The sequence below is a fragment of the Podarcis erhardii genome (genome assembly GCF_964252035.2).
Source record: "Podarcis erhardii genome assembly, chromosome: 4".
Lineage (NCBI taxonomy): Eukaryota > Metazoa > Chordata > Lepidosauria > Squamata > Lacertidae > Podarcis > Podarcis erhardii.
In genome coordinates, this window is record NC_138508.1 from 27,586,075 (window position 1) to 27,604,194 (window position 18,120).

General features: G+C 39.4%; 1 protein-coding gene across 2 annotated transcripts in view; it reads left to right on the plus strand.

Annotated features, from left to right (window-relative positions):
• The window catches only part of PAN3 (poly(A) specific ribonuclease subunit PAN3), a 60,175-nt gene that overhangs the window by 4,413 nt on the left and 37,642 nt on the right, over positions 1-18,120 (plus strand). For both annotated transcript variants that reach the window (XM_081860219.1, XM_081860220.1), the window contains exons 2-4: positions 6,032-6,153; positions 12,747-12,813; positions 14,457-14,527. In XM_081860219.1, the coding sequence (XP_081716345.1) occupies positions 6,032-6,153; positions 12,747-12,813; positions 14,457-14,527 (260 nt within the window). The remainder of the gene's footprint in view (positions 1-6,031; positions 6,154-12,746; positions 12,814-14,456; positions 14,528-18,120) is intronic.

Genomic DNA, 18,120 nt, shown 5'->3' on the forward strand with positions numbered 1-18,120 from the left:
TCATAGAGGTACCATACCAAGTATGTGTGACTGTTCAAGTGTGATTACTTTAGTGATTGATGTATAGTTTCTGTATAAGTACAGTATGCTACATATTTGGTCACTTGGCCTAAATACAAGAAAATATTGAATAGTAAGTTGTGAACGGCTCTTGATCTTCAGATGAATGGCAGTATACAAATTTAATAAATAATAATAAATAATACAATGATGAATGAAAAATATGATAATTTAAATTACTCTAAATGCTGTATGATTTATTTAATGGATAGCAATGCTAGTGACTACAGATTGTAGGTACCACTGAGTTTTCAGAGTAGGAGGTCTTATAATTTGAATGTATATGAAGATTTGCATTTAGAGAAAATCAGTATTAATGTAGAGAAATAAATAGAAGCTGCCTGGTTTTGTTGGGGAAATGGGGAGGAGCAGAAGAAGGGATGATAGAATTAAAACTGGTAGGCAGATGGTAGTGTTTTCAGCTGTATTAACTACTAGAGTAGATGAGTAGACTTCCTCTGTGAAGACAATAATAATACTTTAGACAGGTTAGTTCAAATTTTTCATGGGGCTGACTAAGATATCTGATTGCAAAAGATAATTGGAGACTTTTAAGGTTTCTGGGAACAGGAGATAATTTAAACTGGCTAGAGAGGTAAATATTGTGTTTTTACTGCAGTACCAGTAAGAGAGAGAGAGCACACCTGTTAAAATACTATGGCATTGACTGGATAAAGCGCTGCAAGAAGTAGAGTACTTATTACTCATCCTGCATGGATGAGTATTTGGGTCAGTCCAGCTTATGTGTTTCACTTTCTACTAAAATTGGTAAGGAGTTAACAGCCACATCATTTGTACTCATTTATATGCAGTTAATTTAAAGCATCCTATACCTCTCTCTCACTATACAAATGTGAGAATAATAAAGTAAATTGATCTAACTGCTCTTATGTTTCTGGCATTTTCCAGCTGCAATTCTTGAGAACTACTGTGACCTAGTTGCTGCTAAGTGGGTCTCTCCCCTACCCCCCAACGAACTGAACAGAAGCATATAGATATGGAACATATCTCCAGTGTATGGTGGAGAATGACTGCTGCAGCACCATATCATTTAGTTTACCTATCCATAAAAAAATCAGTTCATAATATATTTATGTGTTATATAGAATCAACTTTATCTGTACAGTAGAACTTTGACTTACCACTGCCCCTACTCGCGAACAATTCGAGTACCGGGTTTGCTGTGATTCGTGCGTGTGCAGAAGCGGCTTCTGCCGTCTGCACATGCACAGAACGGCGCTGCCGCCGAATGCGCACACGCAGAACAGTGCTTCTACCAGCAACCCAAATCGACTCACAAACGGACCTCCGGAATGGATTCCGTACATGAGTAGAGGTTCCACTGTATTATATTTGAATCCTCACTGTTAGCTCCCTATAGCAGTGGTTCACAAACCCCCAATGCCCCAACCACTTAAACATTGCCAAGGGTGGTCTTGTTCTGCTTTTTCTGCTTGTTATTTAGCAATTGTAATGTTCTGTGCTAGATGCTGAAGTTGGTGCCTTGGACCACCTGAATGAAGTTTACTGACTGTTCATCTGTGTGCCACAGTTTAGAAACCCCCTCCCCTACACTTAGGGACACGGTTGGTGCTGTAGGTTAAACCACAGAGCCTAGGACTTGCCAATCAGAAGGTCAGCGGTTCAAATCCCCGCGACGGGGTGAGCTCCCATGGCTCAGTCCCTGCTCCGGCCAACCTAGCACGTCAAAGTGCAAGTAGATAAACAGGTACCGCTTGGGCAGGAAGGTAAACGGCGTTTCCGTGCGCTGCTCTGGTTCGCCAGAAGCGGCTTAGTCATGCTGGCCACATGACCCGGAAGCTGTACGCGGGCTCCCTTGGCCAATAAAGCGAGACGAGTGTCGCAACCCCAGAGCCGGTCACGACTGGACCTAATGGTCAGGGGTCCCTTTACCTTTACCTTTTTGCCCTACAGTTATTAAGTAATGCTGGTGTTGGGAGAGGCTCATGCTGCAGTTTTGTAATACGTCTGAGTACATGTGCATTGGATTGAACACTTTACATCTTTAGATGAATTCCTTGCACTGCCTTGTCTATGTTTTACTGGCAAGTAGGCCTTCCATGGAACTTTCAGATAGAAGCGGGCCAATAATTGCTGTTACAGATATTTAGCCCTGATGCATATATACAGGCAACCCTCCCCCACTTAAGTGGGGGTTACGTTCCAGGCCCCATGTGCAAAAGGGAAAATCACGTAAATGGGGAGCACCCTCTGAAAAGACTATAAGTACCAGTTTTTTCCTACTGTACAGCTCTCTCCAATCCAATCCTCTGGGGGGAGGCTGGAGGATATGCAAACAAGTGGCTGTGGATGTTGTTGCGCTACCCATGCATCAGCTGTTAGGCAGGGAGGCTGAGCAGCCTAAATAAAGCCCCGCTGTGCCTCTGATCTCTTCGGGGCTGCCTCCAGCCTCACTGACATCCTCTTTGGACGTCCTCATGAGCCAAGAGGGCTCTCCAGCTCTTTCTTGGTACTACTCTATTTATTTCCCAGTGCTGTGCGTATAAGCGGTTGCATGCGAGTGATCCTGCATAAGTGTGGGGATGCCTGTATTTCAACTCGTGACACTGCTTGAGAAAGTGGCTTATTTGTATCCCTTTGTGTTCTTTGACTTCAGTATAATTTTATTTAGTGTGAAACCTTCCCAGTAGCCAGGAATGATTTAATTTTGACTTTCAAAGCACTTCTTAAGAGTGTTAAAGAGGAAAAATGAAAGATTTCTTCTGTACAGTTAGTGGGTTACTGTGACACAGAACCTGGTTATGGAGTGAGTAAAAATTGGTGATGTAATGGAAGAGCATGCAGCTCTGGTACTCTTCTCAGAACAGGAATAATGGTGTCATCTGCTGGAGTGCCAGGGTCATTAAGGGGCGTTCCTTGCTTTGGCAAGTGAAGGAGATTGTAATGGGTCTAGGAATTTTGTGACATTTGTCTGGAGGTAGTTCGAGAATGAGGGAAATAATCATAGGCTGCTTACTACTTTCTTTTTCTTTGATAGGAGTCATGCTTCACACCAGTAATTTAAATGGCAATGCTTCTTTGCAAGATAGTCTTCATTTCTAATTAAAAATTAAAGGTTGCATTTCAGCTAGTGGAATATCTTATGTTAAAGTAAATGGTTTAACATGTTGACTCTATGCAGTTAGAAAGAAGCATTGCTGAGTTACATAGTTTACTTTGGTTCCCAGGAAACTAGGTGCGTAATATAATAATGTAGTGGTCAGTGAGCTTTATTCAGATTGCCTAGGGTGTGTAACATAACAGTTAAAAATTCAAGCATCTAGCATGGTGCATTACAGTTGCTAAAATAGGCAGAAAACCTTTAAGTGGTCCTCCAACACCCTCACCAATTTTCAAGAAGCCTATGTGGGAGTGGAATTTGGGAACCAGTTTAATAACAGCACAACACAGCTGCTTGTGCCCTTTGGACTCTCCTTGGGAGTGCGACTGTGGGGCTAGCCATAATAAGGTCCTGAACTCTGAGATAGATGTTCTAGTGGTGAATGCATAGTTGTCTGAGAGACAGAGGAGGGTATGAAAAGAAGCAGAAAAGGAGGTGTGTGCATGTGCATGTACATACATTATTGTAAAAAAAAAAATAGAAATGAATTCCATCTTACATTTGTCCCAAGACTGAAATAGCTCAAGACCGCTGGCTTAAGGCCAGTTGGTGTGGGCTTTTGACTACCAAAATATGAGAATTCTCAGCATTTGGAGGTTTACTAGCTGTCTTTTAGATAAATTCATTTTCCAGGTTACTGGTTGTATAGGTTGATCTTGTTTAATATATAGCACTTACCACTCTTGCTCATTTAACATTGCCATATGTTACCCATGTTTGAATGGTAAGGACACATAGAGGACTTGCTCAGTGGCTGCCCACAATGATGGAACTGTTTCACTGGCATTTCACCAAAGCCAATGTATGTAGATTTTTTTAAACAGCAGAATATATTTTCTAGGGGGCTGGAACTAAGCCAATAGGAAGCTACTTAAAATTACTGCCTATTTTGTTTTATGTGTTCAGTTGCCTATCCGTATAAGCATATTAGTTGTCTTGTGCTTTTAGGATTGGGTGACATACACAATTGTTTAGCATTTAGGAGAAAATGCTTCCCCATTGTTTGTCTTTTTTCAAAAGGCTATAACTGATATATGCCTTATGCTGTTGAAGTGATTTTAATTTAAGGCATCTAAAAGCAATAATTGTCAACTGTCCTCTAACACAGGCTCTGGTTATTTGTAAAATAAGATATATTGAAGAGCTTTGTTTTCACAGTCATATTGGTGGGGCAAAGAACATAAGATGCAGCATTCTTGCTCATTGTAGTGAGTTAGCACAGTGCTGAGGAACACAAATAATGCTCTTGATACAAACATATGGTTGAGGTTTCTAGCAGAAATAGGTCAGCCGTAAGCTCCACATAACCAACACTGTCCCTGCTAAACTAAAAACAATTTCCTCTAGTTATATATGCCCTCCTATTTATTAATGCAGATTTTGAGCGCAGATTGCAAGTAACAAGATTTTGTTAATTTTTTTCATGCTTGAAAACTGATGTGCTGAAAATGTTAAGTTGTTGTTAAAACCCCCCTGAAAATTGTGTCTGGTGCACTTTCACTAGATTTCACAGCTCTACCCGTTCAGTTTTTTTTATAAAAAGTGTGATGTAACCTTTCTACAGAACTGAACATTAATTTTTTTCAATCTAGACGGTTACGGACTTCACTTACGCTAAAAGTGATGGAGCCAACAATTTCATTAACTAAAGATTCAAGTAGGGCTTCTTAATAAGAACATAACATCTGTTGTTTAATCCCTCTTTGGGCCTGTTAGGTTGTTCTGCCATCTTTGTCATGAGATTAGGAGTAGGTTATGGGTTCAAATGGTCCTCACCATAACTCTTCCCCCACATCCAGAAACTGGTATCTCAACTGGCAGAGCTGATGGGTATTTTAACACATGTTCTCCTTACCCAGGATAATGAATCTTAGTGATGAGTGAGACTGGGATAACACCTGAACAGGCTCTTTGTTTCCTTCTCCTGCTGTTGCCTTTGGCTGTACTATTCCAGAACAAGCTCCATTGTCTCATTTGTCTCCCTTTCTTTCTTTAAAACCTACTTCTTCAACAGCACTTCAGGTACCTTCAGTAGCAGGTATTTCCTGAACATTATCTCTTCCGTACATCCTGCCGTTAGCTCTTTCTCACTTTCATTTGCTGTGCTTAGTAGTTAAAATTAACATTTCTACTTTTTCAATATGTGGTGAAAAGTGCATTTCTACTTGAGACCCTTAAACACATTTCTGACCCTTTACTTAATTTCATCTGTAACACCAGTCACATGGTGCATGGTTTTCCAGCCCTTGTTTCGCTTATTCATTTCTATTTGTCCCTGCGGCATAGGGACAAGTAGCCCTGGAGGCTTCAGGTTTGCACATGTGTTCCCTTCCTTCACCTGGTTAAAGCAATATTGATGCTGAGGGGTGTGTGTGTGTGTGTGTGTGAAAGAGGCATATGTTCAGGCTGCACATTTTGCTAAACAAAACGCAGCACAGTGTTACCTGTGCATATAACTATTGTTGTGGTAGGACATTTGTCATTCGTATCCTGCCCAGCACAGGTGCTTTTCACTCCCAAGTTGGTGAGAAATTGCAAAGTAGTCATCCTTATTTAGTGACCTACCACAGCAGCTTCTTCCTGTTTCACAGAAGTGTGTGTGTGTATTTAGGCAGGCAGAAGTAAAAACATTTCATTACATTACATTACACATATAAAAGATCACATGGAGATCATTACAAAAAAAATTAGCTTCACAGCACTATTAGGGCCACTTTTTTTAAGGAAAGGGCTGATTCTGAGAAGTAAAACTTTTTTGCGTCTTAAATTCCTGGGGTCAGGGAAGGGTCTGCAAAGCTGATAGTTTTAAATGATTATTCTTTTTCTTAGTTGCAGGCATGGATGGAGGTGCCCTGGCTGAAGCTAGTCTTACAGACTCCTACTTCAGCACCAGCTTCATCGGAGTTAATGGGTTTGGAAGTCCTGCTGAAGCAAAGTATCCTATGATGCAGGTAATATTTCATTTGGTAAGCAGCTAGGTTAAAATGTACCAAGGATTAAAAATATTTCTGCAGCAAATAAGTTTACTTCTAGCAGTAAAATTTCTGCTAATTTTAGATTTCTCTGGATTGCTGTATTTTATTACTTCACATGGAGCAGCAGTAAGTCAACTCTTCCAAACAATCTAGGAATCAACACAGTGTTTCTAGGCGCCCAGTGCAGATTCTATCCCTTACTGCATGTAAGAAGCAATGGCTCCAATAGGAGATCCTATGTGAGTTTCATCATGGAATCTCCTTCATTTAGGAAATGGGAGAAGTACTGTGCCCAATGAGGGAATTCTCAAGCCAGATATTGGTTTATGATCACTCTATATGCAGAGGGTTGGGAAAGGAGACATAGTAATTGAAAAAGGCCTTGGTAGGTTGGTTACTTTTGGGGCCTTTTTTATTTGTTTCCCAGAATGCAAATGATGATGCACCACCTGTATACACATACTTTCCATCTGGTTCAGTCTGGGCTTTTTTTCTGCCCTTGAGCAGATCTGCAAAAGTGCTAGTTCTCTTACTTAGGAGTACTTCCCTCCCACAAAGAAATTGTCTTGTTGTCTGGTGGTACATAGGGATAATAAGTGCTGGACGTTTGACAGCCTGCTGTGTAGTGGTTAGAGATAGCTTTCTGTAAGAATTTTTTGTGTAATCATGTAGGCACCATCTGGTTTGAGTCCTTACAGCTTTGGATAGTTTTGTTTTGTTTTTTGAAGGGAGTTGGCACTTATCTTGGCTCACTGCTTCTGGCTATACCCATCCATTCTAACATATTGCAAACATTGGAGAGGCAGCAAGAGGTGGAGTGCAAGGGTTTATCCAGATCAACAGTTTTAAATATCAATTTGCTACTTGTATGTGGTAGGGGAAGGCACAGTTCATGTTGCATCTCAGAATCTATCAGTATTCATATTCTTGCTTTTATATGTGTGTGAGCATGTGCATAATCTTGTAAGGAATTAAACAGTGGGGGGCTTGGGTATGTTTGGTCTGGACTAAAGCCTTTGTTGTCTCATTTTCTGTAGATTTTCCTTTTCCTGTATATAACACACAGACACCCCACACACTCCAACTAAGCATTTATGGCATTGCACCCATCCTTCAAGCAGCTTACCTATTTTTTAATAAAAAATATTAAACCTGGCTTTTAGTTCTCCCTGTTCCTATCATAGAATTGTAATGGGACCCTGAGGATCATCTAGTCTGTCCCACAGCAATGCAGGCATCTCAACTTAAAGCATCCAGGACAGATGGCCATCCAACCTCTGCTTAAAAACCTCTAAGGAAGGAGAGTCTACAAGCTCCCAAGGGAGTCCTTTCCACTGTTGAACAGCTCTTACTGGCTGAAAGTTCTTCCTGACGTTTAGTCGGAATCTCCTTTCTTGTAACTTGAATCCATTGGTTCAGATCCTACCCTCCAGAGCAGGAGAAAAGAAGCTTGCTCCATCATCTATATGACAGTCCTTTATATTTGAAGATAGCTATCATATCTCCTCTCAGTCTCCTCTTTTCCAGGCTAAACATACCCAGCTCCCTCAAACATTCTTCATATAAGGCTTGGTTTCCAGACCCTTAATCATCTTGATTGCCCTCCTCTTCACCCTTTCCTGCTTGTCAATATTCTTCTTAAATTGAGGTGCCCAGAATTGGACACAGTATTCCAGGTGTGGTCTAATCAAGGCAGAATAGATTGGTACTATTACTTCCCTTGACTTGGACACTATACTTCTGTCGATGCAACCTAGAATAGCATTAGTTTTCCATCCACGCAAATAAGATCATGTGGGTTTGAAGGTGTACTTGTGCAGTTGTGCATTTCCAGTGTTTATCCCAGAAAATTTGTCAAAAAAACAAACACACCCCGCAAAAGCCTTCAGTTCCAGGGACAGGGTGCACATGTGTACAGGAAATGTGGAAAGACTTGTTAAAGGACAGTGACAGATAAAAATGAAATGAAAAGTTACGACTGCCAGTGCAAACATACCCTAAAGAAGAGGTCATGAAATCCTCTGAAAGGAGAGGTAAATACAGTTGCATTGAGGATTTAGAATAGGGAGTCAGTTCATAAAAAGTACACAGAAGGATGTACTGCATCAAGTAAAAACACCATTTTTGGTACCACACTACATCCTGAGGCTAGGCTAAATCATCTTGGATCATCCATTTAACTAAAGCCATGTTTCTTCCTCCCATCACATCACTGGTTCCCTCTGCTAATATAAGGAGAAATGTAGGTTGTTAAGTTGCTGACACAAAGATTCCCAATATGACTTTGGTTTATCCAGATAGCTTTTTGCCTTGTTATTCAGACAGATTTGTCCTTTAGCAGCAGAGACTCGCAGCTTTTTAACAGACCTGTGATAAAGTCTCTAGGGTGTACTATGTCACTAGCTCTGACGTTGGTTCATAGATCTACCCAGTAACATCAGTGAGGTTGCAGATTCACCATTGGTCTGATTTCTGAGACAAATTTATGCTGATTGGCTAATTACTTCATGCTTTCTTGCTTGTTGCTACTTGGTGGATCTGCAGTTGCATCAGGGTTGCATCAGGGCAAATATTGTGTGTTTTGTGTAATTTTGTTCTTAATTTCATGTTTCTGTGCAGACTGAATTTTCAGAATTTTGTTCTCTAAAATATTTGTTCACTCTCTACCTAGATTGTTTACCCTGTATGGTTAAATACAGCGAGGGCTAGAAATCTGATATCACAGCTTACTGTGTTTGAATAGAAAGATAATATAAAGTAGGTGATTGTCAATTCAGTACTAATGTCAGTAATTTCGTTAGTTGAATTGGCATAAGCAATCTGTAGTGTGTAGCAGTAATTTTAGATGATCTCAGTTGGAATGCAGGTTTTATATTGGATTTAGTGCCCATAATAACACTGACCATTTGGTGACTTATTTGGGAGTGTAAGGCCACTTAATTGAAAAGTAATACTTATCAATTTTGTAGCTGAAAAGGGACTGGTGTGAGTTTTCTGTCATAGGTTACAGGATGGTGGGTAGGGGAAGAAAGACAGCAGCAGAGCCATGACCCATCGTGAGAGTGGGTCCTATTTATGTGGTAGTGGCAGGCAATGCTCCCAGGTGAGACCTTACTGTTTCTGAGAATGAGTGGCAAAGTAAGAAGTTACCTCTTGGACTAAGGGATACAAGTCTAAGAACGCAGGGGAGAGGCCACTGTTTCCGGAGAAGCAAAATATTGGGTGTGCTATGAAAGAGTCTGCAGGTAGGATGTGCTTGGGTGTGAAATCGAGGTGTGAAATTGAAAGATACTGGGAGGGTTGGCCTTGTGTGGGTTTTGCAAGTTTTTTTGGCTTTGTAAAGTCTAAAACGAGACATACTGTACACCACGTTGAGACTTCTGGATAGTGCATCCCAAAGTCAGTTGACGTTTTTACAAGTGTCTACTGTACTCCCAAGATTTAAGCATTTTAGAAGTCTTAATTTTAAGTAGTCTTTGCAATAATTTTATTTAGATTTGACTGCTTAATAATACTGAATAGGAGAAATTATGACTTTTTCCTCTACCAAAGAGTGAATCCCAGAAAGATTTGCATCCTTGGAATAATTTGCTCTTTCATATGACATATCTCATTTTCACATGACATATCTCATGTCTCTAATGTGGCCTGTTCCATAACATGCCTTTTTCTATGGTCACCTAATGACTGCTGATAGTGTCTGCATTTCAAATAATAATCTGATGTTATGGAATAGCAGCCTGGCCCTATTGCATAAGAAGGCACTTTCAGACCCTGAGTCTGCATGCAAGGTGGGGTGGGCAGGATAAGGAAGTATCGTACAGTAGTAGTAGTTGTAACATCGTCGTCATCATCATCATTACTCACCCTGTACCCTAAGGTACCAGGGCAGATGTCAAAAAAATGTTTGATATTTTGGAATGTGTGTGTAAACTTCTGCAAGAAAAGTAGTTGGTAAAACATATATTTGCTGAAACCACCCTGATTCTTTTTCACAAGGGTTGTTCTTCTCTATGAGAAATAATTCTACTTTAATGCTTTCTATCAATTTACCTAGAATCTAAGCTAACTGTCCTGAAATGTTTTGACTTCTCCTGTCTCAGTTTTTTTAGCTGCTTTATGATGGCCATTTCCCAGTTTTCCAGTAAGAAGGTTGATTTTCCTGCCTCATTGTGAACTTTTGTTAGGATAGCAGCAATGTTCACACAGATGAGTCCTTGAGCAGTAGGGTGTATGAACATTAGAAGAGTGAGCTGGATCAGGCCCAGCAGCCCATCTAGTCCAGCGTCCTGTTATCACAGGGGCCAAGTGGATGACTGTGGAAAGTCTGAAAGCTGGACCTGAGGAGAACAACGCTCTCCATACTTGTGATTCTCAGTAACTGACATTATGCCTCCAACTGTGGAGATCGAACTTAGTCATTGGCTAGTAACTGTTGATATCCTTATGCTTCATGAAAGCTGTCCGGTGATGCATTTAGTATTTGTCAGTTAGCTGTAGAACTTTACCTCTGTTTGATTCCATTCTTCAGATGTTAGCCCTGAAAAGATACATTCAGGCATGGGTTTCAGTCAAGCATTTTCAGCAGTGAAGGCTGATGCAAAGATATAAGCTTCTCTGCAATCACCCTGTTCTCCCTTAGCTTCTGTTTTGTCATCTAACAATCCAACTAGCTCCCTGGCTGTCTTAAATGTTACAGCAAGCCTTCCAAAGTTGAGGAAGAATCGTTTGGGTCTTCCTTTATTTACATTGTCTGCAAGGATAATCTATATTGTAATCTATAAAATCTGTGAATTAACTAATTTTCACATGCTGGTTATTTTGAATATTTTTAGGTAATTGGGGAGGGGGAAACACATGTATATTGAAGTCCCATTGACCACTGGAACTCTGATTCAGCTCTTCACCTGTGGATTATACCAGTCATTTTCTACATATGTCCAAGCCTTTTTGAGCCAAAGAAACAATGACTTGCTTTTTCTTAAAAAGAGCAGCATTGCTGTATCAACATAGAATTGCAGAATAAACATAGCTCTGTTCAAGGACCAATGATTTGAGAAATTGCTAATTGGTACTTTTCTGGCTCTGTGTTGATTGGATAAAACTGTTAAACTTAATGAGAGCTATATGTGTAGAAAGTTGTTTTAGAGAAAATAAGACCCCTTAAATGTTGGATCTTATATTTTGCCTGTAGCTTCTGAATGATAGGCATTTTTTGAGGTTTTATTGTCTTTAGCCTGAAATCTAAATAGGCCATTATGACCTATTTGGATCCATAGCAACAGTGTGTTGCATCCTGAATCATACAAATTCAGAAGGATCAACATGGAAGTGAGCGGTGTCTGTATGGAAGTTAAGAAAAGGGTTTGTGGTTTAGTTTTTTGATGCAGATTTTTGTTTTTACAGTATATGCTGACTAGTGGTGAACACTCTTGTCTTTTACTCTGATAGTCCCAAATAGTTCTAACTCTCTTAAACTCCAGATCTACTTTCATTAGGATTCTAGGCCCCATTTTTCAACTCTGTTTTGATAAGGGAGTGCCCTTGGCTCAATAGAAAGTAACACATACCCCCAACACAATTTCAGGAGTCTCACTTGGCCTTCTGTTGAACCTGTTTTCTTTTTATCTGGGTACAAGCAACCCCTGATTTGTGCAGGGGATGCGTTCCGATTCATCATGCACAATGGTATAGCCCATATAAGCCTGCTTGGCCTCTTCTGCCCCCACCTCCACTTCACCCCCTTTTCCAGCCACTTCCAGGTTACTGTGATGCTTGCATGTGAGGTTGCGCACATATTGAACATCTGTACAGTGGTACCTCGGGTTAAGAACTTAATTCGTTCCGGAGGTCCATTCTTAACCTGAAACTGTTCTTAACCTGAGGTACCACTTTAGCTAATGGGGCCTCCCACTGCTGCCGCACCACCACTATGCGATTTCTGTTCTCATCCTGAGGTAAAGTTCTTAACCTGAGGTACTATTTCTGGGTTAGCGGAGTTTGTAGCCTGAAGCGTCTGTAACCTGAAGCGTCTGTAACCCGGGGTACCACTGTATATCAATTGTTGCCTGTACTTCTAATGGATTCAGGGAAGTTTAGGATACATATCTGTCTACTGATACATGGAATTTGTTTAGGCAATTTTCACTTATTCCTCCTTCTCCCTGTGACCCCTGAAAAACCTCTTCAGTAAATTAGGGGATCCTCCAGAATCGGTAGCAAGAATTAGCAAAACTTTCCCCTACGGCACGAGCTTCTCTTAGTTTAGAGTCACATCTGTGGAACGAAAACCCTGGATCCAACTCGATGTTTACATAATGTTCTTGGCTAAATGAAAATCAGTGTTTACTTGGTATGACTTTATATTAATTGTTTTAACTAGTAGCTAAATGCTTCCTATAGCTTTTTATTTGGACACACCAATTTGTGGAGTCACAGAAAGCTAACACTTTGATTAGCATTATATTTAACCATATATTTATTCATCCATTTTCAGTGTATGGGCTAAAACTGCACATGATCCCTATTGTTGTATTCACCATGCAATTTTTCTTTTTCTTTTTCTGCAGAGGATGACAAATAGCAGCAGTTCCCCTAGCCTTCTTAATGACAGTGCCAAGCCCTATGCAGGCCACGGTAAGAAGTTGACTTTCTTAACAAAAAAATATTTAATATTTAACAATATGTTTATGTTAATATTTAGCAATATTAATGTTAAGCTATTTTTATGGGGGCAAAGCTTTCAATCGTTAATGTGGTTGCAATATCTTTAGATTCTTATTTTGATTTTATTTAAAGTGTTTGTATCCTGCCTCTTTCAACAAGTGAGCTCAGTTTTAATTATCATTAATGCTTATAATCACCATTTTGTTTTGCTTGCTTTCCATATGTTACTCTGCAACATGTGATATTAAAAAAAGGCAGATTAAATATTTGAACAAAATTCTTGGGAGCAATCTTTGGCCAGTATTCAAAGAGTTACTTGAGATAAGCCTAAGGGCTTGGGCATGCACAGAGAAATTGCTGTAAAGAGCATAGGCCCTACCTTCATAAATTACATTTTAGAGCCACATAGTAAAACAATCTGCTAACAAGCAAGACATGTTTCCTAAACAGTCATCCACTTTGGTTGAAAATGGAAAGCTATTTTGGTTCTTGTGACCATCTTTTCTGGATTCATCTCGGTTGGGGTTTAGGCCCAGCTGTGTGATGTATGGAGGATGGCAGCACGAGAGTCAGCCTTTTCTGTGGTGTCTCACCATTTGCGGAATCCTCTCCCCTGGGAGGCTCACCTGGTGCCTACATTTCATATATTACATATATTCTCTGCAACCAGTGCTTTGGCTGATTACCATTCTATGGCCTTTTAAATGTTTTTGTGGGAGGGGGTTTATTAGTTTGTTTCTGTTTTATTATGTATTTTGTGTTATCATTTTGTATTTTTATGTTGTGAACCACCCTGTGATCTTTGGATGAATCAATCAGTCAGTCAGTCAATCAATCAATCAATCAATCAATCAATCAATCAAACAAATATTCCTTTCCCCCTGGGCATTTCATTAAAACAATTTAGGAGGCAGACTGTTGTAGAGTCATGGGCATCCCATATAACCTGTTTGTATTTTAATGACATTTAATAATCACCTACGCAAGTGTTTATGTTATAGGTGTAGCCAGTTCTGTCTGTAATCCTTTAAGCGCCTGTCCATGGGAAACATATGCCATCAAGCAGCTGTATGAATTTACTTTTCTAACAATTCCTACCATCAGTGCTAGGAACCTTCAGTTGTGCTTCTTTTCCATATGGGAGCCACTTATAAGTAAACAAGGAAGATTTTAAGGGATGTGTACATTAATTTTGAGAGCTTAAGATTGCAGAGGACATCATGCAGAATTATCCGGTAGTTGAGAAACTTCGACTTAAAGCACACACAACTCTGAATTAATTAACGTATGTCAATGCTAAGTTAACTTCTGCTTTCAATAGGACTTAAATGCTGATATTGATAAAACATAGCCTCTATACAAGTAATCTACTAAACTAGCCCTTGTATTCCAAAGTCCAAAGAAATTTATAAGCACCACAGTTTTACAGGGCATAGTGATTGTTAACAGAGTGGGAAAGTTAATTCCACTGAACATGCACAGTTCCTTAGGCACATGCCAAATTATTTTCTGGCTCTACTTTGCAGATTTCAAACACTAACAATGTTATTATATTATATTTAAAATATATTATTATTTTATATCTGTATGTGTTTTGTAACCTTTTTTTCTAGATTCTCTTACTTCACCTGGTTCATCCTTGTTCAACGACTTTGCTGCCCTCAGCTTATCTCAAAGGAGAAAAGTAGGTATTGCCAGAGTTTCTAGATAACAAAAAAGCCACTTGCTTTATTACACACAGCAACTGATAGCTTACACAGTAGCATCAATTATATATATGGCCATATGTAATGCACATTTCTGGGCATGCATTTAAGTTCATTTACACAATTGCTTGTAATTGTCTAGATCAGTGCACTCTAACTTGATCCTCTGCCCCTCACAATACAAGCAATGCCTTTCTACAATGTTCTATTCAGTGCAGTTTTTTTAGAAATAGAGGTGTCGGAACTCACCATGAATGAATGGCAATGGCACTCACCTGAGAGGTGCTGGAACTGAGTTCCAGCTGAATAAAAGCCCTGGTTCTATTGCAATTTGTGGTAAAGACAACATCTTCAAATAGGTGTCTATCAACTTTTATTCCAAACAACTCTTGATAAATCCGCTATTTAAGGAGAAAACTTCCTGCAGTAGTCACATTACATAGAGCCATGAAAAATCTGTAAACCATAGACTGAGTAGTTTTTACTCTACCCCCTGCAGAGAATTTTAAAATTGTGATCATTAAATGCCCACCAACTTATCAAAGCAGTCACTTTCCCTTTATTGAACTTCTGGGGGTTTCTGTTGTAAAATTTTCAAGATTAGTTAGCTTTTCTTTGCTTGTGAAAATTGCAATAAGAAACCAACATTTACAATTTAATATTATGCCATGTCCTCTTTATTGCTTTCCCAAGTAACAATCTTTTATGTGCCACTTCATTAAATGAATGCTGTTCTTTGCTGATATTGAAACTTCTGATCTCAAGACTTCACATTACAAAAAAAAAAAAAAAAAAAAGAGTTAAGACATTTTTTGTCTTCCCTAGGCAAGGTTTGACAAAGTCTGGGACATTGGCCAAAACTGATTGGTCCCCAAGCACCTTTTCCCTTACTCTTTTCGGCTGTAATATATTAAAGTACAGTAAAAAAATAATGGTTCATTCTCAAGGGAACCTAAGTTTAACAGTATAATTAGCAGAAGATTTTTATTGGCTGAATAGAGAATAACAAATAATTTGACTGCTGTCACAAACCGAAGTGACTTTTGGGCTTCTTGTTCTTTGGGTTGATACAGGCAGTAGTTTGTTTTAATGCCCCACTGTCCTATCTGTGTATATATAATTTTGCAGGTTTTTGAAGCATTGCAAAAACAAGTTTGATTTTTAGCAAAGACATATGGAGGGAAAATGCAAGTGTGTCTGTGCAGGTGGTGATTGCTTTATTATAACTTCAGAGAACACACAAGACCACTAACAGGGTTTTCATCCCATCTAAAAGTATGTGAAGGCATAGTTTGCATAAATAAATCCTTCTAAGAGAGAAATACACATGTGCTTGGATAATTGCAATTGCTCAAATAAAAGTCACTGTGATGTGCAAGTCATGATGACTGTGTGTACATCCCTAGGTAGGGGTGCTGACTCATACAAATGAGGTTTTGACTCCTGGCCTTATTGCAAGCCCATCAACAGCCTCACACACTCAAGGAGGTGGTTGGATAATTGCCACTGAATGTACAAAGCCAGTTTGGGGACCCTGAACAATATACTCCCACACAAGCATTGCACCATTTACTTCATTCGCAAAATAGCTTCTGGGTAATACATTTCAAGATTAGGGCGTTAGGTTGTCAGCGATTTAAATAACACGGATTTATGAACAGTTAACTGTCAGAATGTTATACTAAGATCTGCTGCCACTGAAACAACGGGGATAATTAGCAGGGGTGGACTTTGGTAATATGGCACCATAAGTGAGGACATAATTTGGCGCCCTCCCACATCTTGGTTTCCGTTCTGCACATCCTCTAAAGTGCAGTACGTCATAGTTTTGCGTCCTCCTGGCTCGGCTTTCCTGTGTAGGAGAGCTGCACGTACCACCCTAAATCCGGTGCTGTAATTAGCTGCCTGTTAATGTTGTGCACTGACATTTAAGCCAGTAGAATATAGGAAGTTTTGATTGTTAAGCCCCTCTGTGGTGCATATGGCAGACTCAAGTGTTAAGTGCATTGCAGTTTTTGTTCTGTTACACTCTTGTTTTTATTTTGTAGGAGAAATTTGCTGTTCTGTGCAATTAGGGTGCACTGTTGTGGTTCGGAAGGCGTGAATTTTTTTTAAGATCTGAGGAGCTTTTCTGTAAAAACCGTCTTCTTTCCTTGTGGAAACATTTTGGATGGATGATTTTGCTTGAATCTCTTGTGTCCTAAAAGCTGGGCAAATAAAGCCTACAGTGATGGAATTAGCATTCTTTATAGTAGGAGTAGTGGTGGGTCTTGGTGCTATAAAAGAGGCAAAAAGACATTTTTATTTTAAAAGGGTTATTTGAGATTTAAAACATCACTGCAATAACTCTGCTTTTTTGGTTATCTTTGTAATTTGAGACTAGCGTGTACAAGTTTCAAGCAGAAGGAAAATTGAAGTTACTTTAAGTTGTCTTTCTGGTCTGCGGTTTCACAGCAGCCAAAGTTTTTGTGGAAGGATGGCATTCAAGTTTCTTAGTTAATGGCTTCAGTTGCCTGTGCGCCTTTACTCATAATTGAGGGATTGGGTCACAGGATTGTGCTATTTGTCTACTAGTCCCTTCTGTCTCACTCATGTACAGCCAAATTAGTGGTAAGAATGCTCAGTTTTGGTACAAAAGTAGCTACAAATTGTGCTTAAGTGTGTGACATGCGGGATACACACACAAGAAAAAAGCACGTTATATTGTAGCCATTCCCGTCCTTTTAATTATTGCTAATGACTGGTATGCATTATAGCTTCATTGAGTTTTCCATGTGCAGCATATCAAAAGCCAGGATTTTGGTTGTTCAACCTGTTATGTCTTCAGTTACGTTGCAGATGGAGGAAATACTGATCACTAAGGATGTGTTGTGAAATTGAATTTGCATTTTTGGCTTTGCAATTTGTGTCTCAACATTTTAAAAATGTGGTCTTTTAAAGAATGTTGAGAGAGGCAACTTTAATCTATTGTTCCATCACTTAAAATGAAATATGTCTCATAGCCTAAGAGTTAAAATTTAACTCTATACTTAAAAATCCACCAGAAATTAACTCTTTTCTCTGACTTCTAATATTTATCTTCACATTTTCAATTATTCTCAACCATTGGGGCCATAGCTGTATAAGACATAAGACAGTGATAGCTAAAACCGTTCCAGGTTTTGCAACTCTTGAGTGAATCGCCCCCATTCCAGTGTCTCATATTGCCAAATGCTGAGCAGCATAACACCATAGCATGGATTAGTAACTAATCAAGAGTTGATCAGCATGTTTCCCCTTTTTCACGTTGGTGTTTTACTGCTTCCTCTTTTCAGTTGTATATATGCCAATTGTACCCCAGAATATAGGTAATACAAGCATGTTAGAGTTCTATCCCCCCTTGGCATGCATGTAGAACTGTTTTTGGAAATGTGTTCAATCATGTCAACCCCTCACATGCAGTCTGAAGTGGCAAGACCAGGCACATTTTACTCCATCACCTATTTCTTGTGAGAACAAGGTCACAATATTAGCACTACTTATCCAGTTCTGTTGTTGGTTGTTTAGTCATTAACTACGAAGGTTGCTAAAT